This window comes from Macrobrachium rosenbergii, chromosome 2, assembly GCF_040412425.1.
Source record: "Macrobrachium rosenbergii isolate ZJJX-2024 chromosome 2, ASM4041242v1, whole genome shotgun sequence".
Classification (NCBI taxonomy): domain Eukaryota; kingdom Metazoa; phylum Arthropoda; class Malacostraca; order Decapoda; family Palaemonidae; genus Macrobrachium; species Macrobrachium rosenbergii.
Window position 1 is genome coordinate 20,928,319 of NC_089742.1, and position 10,000 is coordinate 20,938,318.

Genomic DNA, 10,000 nt, shown 5'->3' on the forward strand with positions numbered 1-10,000 from the left:
TTTTGTCATGAAAAGTTGAACTATATTCTGACAAATCCCGATTGTTCCTTTATACTTAACCATTGAACCGTTCATTTAACGTTAGCTGAAATCAGCTACCACTGGATTCTCTGTCATTATTGTTATTATGAATTTACAATATTTAGATTATCTAAAAATAATTTACTTTCTCAGCAATAATCACCAGACTACAGTGCACACATGGGAACGATGAGGAATTTAAGAGTTTAAAATTTCATTAATATACAGATGTTTTAAAAATATAAATAGAAGTAAAGGCCCAATACAAAGCAGTGGGAAGATCCGAGTGCAAGTCGTAAACCGAAAACAGCTTTGAACTGGTTTCTGTTCTTTGATCTTTCCGTCGTGTATCTTTGCGCGCCTTTTATACTTCAGTCATATTCACGCCAGATCTTAGGTTGTTTTGCTTCCTTTTTCTTTTGACACTTTTCACTTTCTCATTCAGCAATACTCCTACGATTCTAGACCTCTTTTTCTCCTGTTGACATCCTGAAGTAAACTTTCTATTTCTATCTTCGCCTACGTGAGTCTAACTATAGATTCTTTTTTTTTTAGGTAACACTATGGTGATATCCGTTGCAGTTATCAATGAAGCTTCTATCTTGCTCCTGATTGGCTGATGAAATATACTGGCTGAAAGTATGAAACATATTCATGCTTTCAAATCGAGTGTTATAGCGTTTGATATAAAACAATGCCACCCAAGCATTACTATATTGTATAATTTCCCGAAAGAGACAAAATAACCAACGACTGCACATTATAAAACAATGGAAGTTAGAAATATCATTTGGATAAGAAGTTTACCTACGAGTCTCAATTACTTAAATCTCGTTTAGTAACATCTACCACAGATGTATTGACTGTTAGCTGAAAAATAAAATATTTCTTATATATATATATAATATATATATATATATATATATCTATATATATATATATATATATATATATATATATATATATATATATATATATATATATATATATATTATCTCCGTTTTTCCATGGGGTTAGTGCCATCAGTGCGCCTCATGCGATGCACGGTAGGCATTACTTAAGGTTCTTTGCAACATCACTTCGGCCTCTGGCTGCCACCCCTTTCGTTCCTTTTACTTTAACCTCCTTTCATGTCAGCTTTCCTCCATCTTACTCTCCACCTATCCTAAATGCGAGGTTTTCCTTCTGTCACGCTTTGTAAAACCTCTTTCTTTCTCAATTTCCCTTTTAGCGCTGAATGACTTCGTAGGCCCCAGGGCTTGGCCTTTGCGCTAATTTTTATATTCCATTATTCCAATTTCTTCTCCATTTAAACACTGTTTAAACAAGAACTATAGATCATTTGAGTGATTTTAATATGTGAATCGAAAAGGGCCATTACTATTCGATATCTCCCCAACGAAGTTGAAAGCAGGTTATTACTTCACCTGTGTGTCTGCCCAAGTGTCTGCACTGAGTGTGAGCAGTATGGCTCAAGAATAGCAAAAAAGAACAGCGAATCTTGCCAATTTTATTCAGTGGATGTCCTCTGTGAGGTGATTTGCATTCGGTAGAAATCGGTTAAGAGTTGATGCTTAGTTGCAATGGAAACCATCATTCCTCTGTGCAGGTTCTTCGAAAATATAGGCTACCCTGTCAATATGACTTACAAGTTTTACAAAATTTTGCTTAATCATTCTCGAGTCAACCTACGCATAAAAACAAGTAAAAAATGCTCCGAAGTTTCTTCGGTGCAATCGAGTTTTCTGTACAGTGTATGAAACTTTCAGCCACTGCCCATGGAACTCATAGCCGCGCCCATAAAACTCAACCACGGACCATAAAACTCTTAACCGCGGCCCATAAAACTCAGCCTGTGTTGTTGGTACTTATAGCAGTGCCAGATGTACGATTATGGCTAACTTTAAGCTTAAATAAAATAAAAACAACTGAGGCTAGAGGGCTGCAATCTGGTGTGTTTGATGATTGGAGGATGTATGATTTAAGATCTGAGGGTGGACAGAAAAAGTGCGGACGGACGACCAGAACCTGCGCCATAGTTTTCTTTTACAGAAAACTAATAAGCACAACCCCGAACAAAATAAAGACATTTTCTTAGCTATAAATACCAAGTCAGTAACGTCTTGAGTGATCTGGTTGGAAGCAGGTATCCTTTCACTGAAATCTTTTGTTGGTTCAAAATGTGTTCAGTATAGGAAACTCTCTTATCCACGTGGCAATTGTCATATATATCTAAAGATGTGGGTACAATATCACAAAAGATACAGAACGGTAGTATACAAAATCTGTGCCGGAATATACGCCAGAATTAAAATATAATTAAAGGTAACACACTCCGGAGGTTTGAAAATGGAGGTTTGAAAATGGAAAAATAAGAGTGGTTGGAAAGTGTACAGACAAAACTGCATTAGTGTTGACAAACTAAGCTTCAGCGAGACGTTGCTGGACTGAATCTAGTCTCAGTGAAGGAATTTCTTGAAAGATTAACTAAAATATTAATTTTCAGGTAAGAAATAAAACACAAGCTGCTGCGGTTGAGCTTAGTCGAATTGTCACTGTAGGTATGAGACACAATGCGTGTAGCACTCAACTACTTCAGTCATACTGAAGAAAAGAAAGAAGGTAAAAAGTATATATATGAAAGAATATTGTTGACGACAATATACATGGTTATATAGACACGAACTGTAAGTAACAATTGTGAGAGAAATAAAGGAAATAAAATATAGACTTGGAAGAAGAAAAGCCAGTTTAAATTATGCAATTTATTTCTTTACAACAAAATAAGTTCAGTGTCGATGCCATATTTTCATAAATAATTCACCGTACACTGTGAATTATTTATGGAGTAAATACTGGGAGTAAAAGATGCTTTAATGGCGATTACCACATCTTTAACCACGAGTGATAAAAACCTTGAATTTATTCGACTAAAATGGATAAGGAAAAGTTCGTGATACTAATATGTATTCATCGGAACACCCAAAATGACCAACTTTTCAGTCCTCAGAACATTAAAAAATATGGCAGGATTCATAAGCGTATTTTCAAAGTGACTCAATGAAAAAATAGTCTGATCATATCTTGCCATGTATTTAGACACACACATACACATACTCACACACACATACACACACAAGTGTGTGTGTATGTATATATATATATATATATATATATATATATATATATATATATATATATATATATATATATATATATATATATATATATCTATATATATATATATATATATATTTATATATATATACGTTATATATATATATATATATATATATATATATATATACAACGACCTAGACTCTCACTTGAAAGACCGGGGTTCGATCTCGATGTGAGTCAGAAAGTTATTTCTACGAAACACGTCCCCATGTGTTCATTTCCATATATATATATATATATATATATATATATATATATATATATATATATATATATATATATATATATATATATATATATACACACACACATGTGTGTGTGTTTGTGTGTGTATGTGTGTGTGTATTTGCATTTATGAAAGGATGCTCGCATGTACCACCTCAAGAGGAAGAGAAAACCGGATAAATTACAAGATTAACGTAAAACGCGAGAATTCAAAGTGGATACTTTAGTGACCAAACACGAAATTGACATTAAAAAGTTTAAGGAGTGTACGGAGGAGGCGGCTCATTAAGAAAGTCAATATTGACTCCATCTGTGTAGCCATTTAGGACTAACGCTTGGGAATGGTAGGCCTGTTCAGAGGGATAAAATTGCTGACTGAAAGAAACAGATTCCCCCGAGAAGAAAAGCTGTCGAGCTGACGGGAGGCCGCAAAGAATCTGACTCGAGGGAGGCGCAGTCGGGTACGGCAGTTGCTCTGTGGAGGACGTTGATGCGTAGGATAATTCGCTTCCAGATGATGGATTGGGGTAAGACAGCCGCCTTCCGGGAGGAGCAGCCGGGTAAGACATTTGTCCTCCTGGTGGTTCTCCGGGGAAGGGAAGCTGTTCCTGGCCTTCAGTAAGCAGCTGGCCCATCTGTCTTACTAGAGGATCCAGTTGCTCGTTGCTGTCTGGTAGGTAGGAGGCCGTCTGCTCGCCCATTGTAGAGGTTTCCCCCAGACAAGATGGGAATAGGAACGCGCCCGACTGCGAGGCGTTGATGAGACGCTTAGCTTTCCGTTTCTTCATTTCGTGTCTCTTCTCGGCTGTGTACCACAGGCCGCCCAGGATTGCCATCATCACCACTAAAAATAAAATCATGAGTGTAAACATCTTTAAACGTTAAGGATATAAAGCATCAATTCAAGGGAAATAATAAATAAATTTACTCCGTGATTCCTTCATCAATTTTGTGAATACCTCTTTAAAGTATCAAAAGTTTCCATTGATGAATAACAATGCTCATAACTTACACTACTTTGAGGAGAGAGAGAGAGAGAGAGAGAGAGAGAGAGAGAGAGAGAGTATCATTGTTCCTTTGTAAAATAAAATTTTACACAGGCGTTAACTTGATTAACTGATGTTTTGTCTGAATTTAGGCACAAATAATCAGGTACAATACATAATACCCTAAACTCTAGGGGTTAGGTTATATACGTACGACATTGTGCACTAAAACGATGGATACCATTCTGAAACAGGACTAAGGCGTTACACCTTGCTTACTTCAAGGTACAGTCACAGGAATAAAGGAAAGAATGCACAGCTAGCATTCAAGTTGGTTAAAAATCATCTCATGAAAAATAGCCAGGTTCCTAACTAGCAGCCACTGATATCACCGCTAGTGTATCCCTTTACTAACGAGAAAGCTCCAATATCAGTACACTGGACTACCCTGAAAGTTCACGCACTGGACACTATGATTCCACAGATTTCAGAGAGTAATGTAGCAATATTTAATAACTTGAAATTACGTATTCCGAGCACTCTAAGTGCAAGGATATAACATAGAACTAATACATTTTGAATAACCCCCAAAAACTATATATTGAAAAAGGGATTTTTTTTCGAAACCAAGTGAATGACAATTATTATTATTATTATTATTATTATTATTATTATTATTATTATTATTATTATTATTATTATTATTATTATTATTATTCAGTAGATGAAACCTATTCATACGGAACACGCCCACAGGGTCCATTGACTTGAAATTCAAGCTTCCAAAGAATATGCTGTTCATTAGGAAGAAGAAAGAGAAAGTAAGTAAAGGGAAATACAGAAGAAGAAATCTATCTTATTACAAAAGAAAAAAAAATAATAGATAAATAGATGAATATGTAGTAAAATACAAAAAGAATAGTATTAGAGTAGTAATTCATTGCATTTTCGCTTGACCTTCTGAAGTTCCAACTGCACGGCATCTTCTGGAAAGCTGCTCAGATAAGACAAAAAATAACTATATGTCCTGGTTCTCTAGTAAGAAAATGGTTACACTTTAATTGGAAAGAAAAGCTAACAGCCACCCTTAAGGCTGTTTGTTTACGTGAGCCTAATGCTTGGCTGACATGTCAAACCAACTGTAGTCAAATTTACGATTCAGTTCTCATAGAGGACCGCAGTCCTGTAGTTTGGTTTATTCCATATTTTTTTTTTTAGCCAAAGATGTTAGTTCATTGCTTTAATGATATTTAGCTATATTAAGAGAGAGGTTTGTAGGGTGCCTCCAATGAACAGCTTATTATCTACATAATCTGATTATCAAAACGTCCCATTCATAAAAAAAACATGTAATTTAAAGAATTCATTTCGATCACCAGTGCATACAGACACCCACCAACCCACCCACATACGCACAGACACACACACACACATACACACACACACACATACACACACACACACACACACACACACACACACACATATATATATATATATATATATATATATATATATATATATATATATATATATATATATATATATATATATATATATATATATATGAAAAACTAAGTATGGTACTGAGAAAAACTAATAATTCTAAAAATTTTTGTACTACACATGTCGCTTGTAGTAATTATCAAAAAGAATGAAACTTTTCTAAACATTTAGAATAATAGGGACCCATTTTCAAAATGCAGCAAACATGTTTTGACGGATTTTAACCGTCAAGTAACAAAACCAAAACACTGAACTCTAAGTCTGCGTAAAACAGATAATAATATACAATGGCGCAGGTCTGTTGAATTTATATTTTACTGATGATAAGTATCTTCGTATCTGGTAAGTTCTCAGCTTAAAAACGAACGGTTGCTCCAAACACAAGTTGCACACATGAAATGTACCCGTATTTAAATGATATAGCATGATTCTAAATTAGGAAGTTGAGTGTTGCCGAAACTTGGAAATGTGGCCTCCGGAGTGGGAGTTTTGATGCACAAGATGATCGGGTGCAAAGTAGGGTCTTCATTTTACTGTCGGTCGGCCACACGAATTGTGGACAAAATGTCCACACTTTTTTTAGGGGTTTACTGCGGTCACATATATTATTTTCTTATACTATGTGATTCACTAACCTGCATTCTCGGTCATTTGCATATATATATATATATATATATATATATATATATATATATATATATATATATATATATATATATATATATATATATATATATATATATATATATATATATACACATATATATACACACTGTATACACACACACACACACACACACACACACACACACACATATATATATATATATATATATATATATATATATATATATATATATATATATATATAAAACACTGGTAATCTTCTTAGACACAAAGATATGCTATTTACTTGTATTCCACATAGGAAAATGGAAGGTGTTTTAGTGAGAATATGCCCAACAGTTTCGTCCTCCAAAGGATCTATTCTTGGAGCGTTTATTAAGGAAAGAGAAAAAATTGTACGATGTATGTAGCCAAGAAAGGCCTAAAATCTTAAACATATGAAATACCGTTACCAGAAACTAACAGTTTGAACTAAAAGATTCATCATTAAAATAATATTATGAAATAAGAACAGTAGTTGAACAAATGAAAAATACCAAAATATCAAGAGAGGTAATATTACCATTCGAAACAGCATAACACTAAGTACATATTAACAAACGTACATTATAAAATACTTAATGGATAACATTATCCAGTTTGTACTGGCATCTCATGACATGTACAATAAAAGGATCTAATTAATGCAAACCAGACTGATAAATTAAAATGTTTTCCTTTGCTATGAACAATGCAAGCTGTCTCTATCAAATTTCTTTCAATAAAACCTGTGATCTTAAACAAAATCTTTGACCCAAGCCTGTCAATGGGTAAGTTACACATACTACTGTGAACACATAAAGCATTACTTGTATTATTTGTTCTCATATTACATTAATGATTTAAAATGTTTTTTTCCACGGCTTTCCCAGATTGTCCTGGATAAAACTTACCGCACTTGCATGGTATCTTTTAAATGACTCCTTCATTGCTTTCCGGACTGTTACGAATTAGACTTTTACCAATGGTGCTAGGATATGAAAAGTTGCACTAAAACCAAGTAACCTTAAGGGGTAGACTATAGACTCTAATGTGGGATGGTATGGGAAAGATATACAATTCAGTTTTCTGTTATGCTGTTTCGAATGGAAACACTACCTCTTTTGATATTTTGGTATTTTTCATTTGTTCAACTACTGTTCTTATTTTATAGTATTAGTTTACTGATGAATGTTTTTAGTTCAAACTGCTAGTTTCTGGTAAGGTATTTCGTATGTTTAAGATTTTAGGCCTTTCTTGGATATATACATTGTAAAATTTTTTTCTCTTTCCTTAATAAACGCTCCAAGAAGAGGTCCATTGGAGGACGAAACTGTTGGGCATACACTCACTAAAGCACCTTTCATTTTCCTATGTGGAATGCAACTATATATATATATATATATATATATATATATATATATATATATATATATATATATATATATATATATATATATATATATATATATATATATATATAATGGTTGTTTACTCGCCACCATCTACTCAGTGGTTACTGGGAGGAGGAGGGATTCTGGATCGGTACTCCTGTTTTCTGGGAAGAGGTCAGCGATGTGGAATTGTGGCAACACTAGAAACACTGGTATATTGATTTCTTAGTTTCTTTTACATTAATTTCTTAGTTTCTTCCATTGTAAATAAAAGAGAAAAAATCATTGAACCCTATGGTTGGTAAGGGTAGTCTAAATAATTGTAACAGTGTGACTATGATTATCTAAGAGTATTCCTCAAATACACACTGAGCTCAAAATTCATCTTTTTTTCCATCGTATGCATCCATTGTCATTTGCCAATTGAAATTATTTTGGACGATAACTTGGCGAATGACTGATTACTATTCATTTGGCGTTATAATGCCAGAGTTAGAAAGAACAAAAGTATTTTGTAATTTTTGTGAATACTACTAGAATAATGTGAAAATAAATTCTTCTCCAGAGACACATTTAAAACCAAACATACTAGTCAGCCGCAGCGTATCTGTTAAAAACAGTAAAAAAAACATCCAAGATGAATTGTAATTCACAAATATCCCACAAGGATTAAATTTACTGAAAAGGACTAGCTTACGCTGTAAAACCAAATATTACCGGAGTAATTCACTTGATTCTCTCCAGACCAACTGACCAGAATATTATTTTCATCTGTATTCTAACGGCCCTAAAAAAGATCACAGAAAATAAATACTTTGAAATTTATCCTTCTACAAATGAACTGATCTAGGTGGTATGCCAGATGCAAACAGAATTCTAGTTTGGAACAGAACGAAAAACAGAATAGAAGAAATACATAATTTATCCAGTACGACAGAAGAATGATTAATGAAGTCAAAACTATTTATGAATAAAACTATTTTTAAACAGAATATACTTCGCACGTTGCCAAGACGATCCTTATTTACTGTAAAACTTATGTGTGTGTGTGTTTGTGTGTGTATTTGTGTGTGTGTGTGTCTGTTGGGGTTGGGGTGGGGGAGAGTTAAGAAATGGGGCTCGAATACCCACCCCAGTATACCATTAACCACCACAGTCCAACATCAATCCACAGCTATATTCCGCAAACAATGACCATATTCAATCCATTATGCCTGAATAGATAAGAGTATAATAAAAAATACATACTAGCTTGCAATTTTCAAGTGACTGATTTTTTGACGAAAATGTGAAACAAACTGAAACGATGTATAAGAAATTAGACTGGAGTAAATTAGCATATACTAGTGCACACCCAAATACTCTATATTCGTCATTAACTACATGTTATTTAATGCTTGTGGCGTTCATGCATCATATGAATCCAAAACTGGTCGCAAGATTAGGGGATTTTGGTGGGATGGGATATGTTATATCAAATAGTAACACCCTCGCCGGAATGTTCAATTTTGTTGTTACGAAAGGAAAAATACCAATGTTTCAGATTAGATGTTCACTGAATGGTTATTTTTCATATGTATCAGGCTTAGAAAAATTGAGTGGCCTAACTTCAACCTACATCATTAGTAAGGATGTGACGTTTCCATGATTTTGAGGAAAATGGTGGAACCCTGGTAACAGTCCCTAAGAATAATGTTTAGAAATATATATATATATATATATATATATATATATATATATATATATATATATATATATATATATATATATATGTGTGTGTGTGTGTGTGTGTGTGTGTGTGTGTGTGTGTGTGTGTGTGTGTGCATACGAATATTTATACTTAATCTCAAACTGAATAAAATTTTAAAAACTGTACGCCATCACATCGAATATATACAAACATTTATATTTAACGAGCAGATTTCCCACTTTCTCCAATTTGGGATAAATATCGCGTGCGTAATTGATAACATGTCGAGTAGACCCTATTTGTCTCGCGTCATTTTGCCCGCTTCCGAAAGATTAATATTAATGCAATGGCTC

At 33.8% G+C, this 10,000-nt stretch overlaps 1 protein-coding gene across 1 annotated transcript in view; it reads right to left on the minus strand.

Annotated features, from left to right (window-relative positions):
• Window positions 1-3,337: 3,337 nt before the first annotated feature.
• The window catches only part of LOC136849565 (uncharacterized), a 25,910-nt gene continuing 19,247 nt past the window's right edge, over window positions 3,338-10,000 (minus strand). Inside the window, exon 4 of the mRNA XM_067122901.1 lies at window positions 3,338-4,270. Within this exon, the coding sequence (XP_066979002.1) occupies window positions 3,684-4,270 (587 nt within the window). The 3' untranslated portion in view covers window positions 3,338-3,683. The remainder of the gene's footprint in view (window positions 4,271-10,000) is intronic.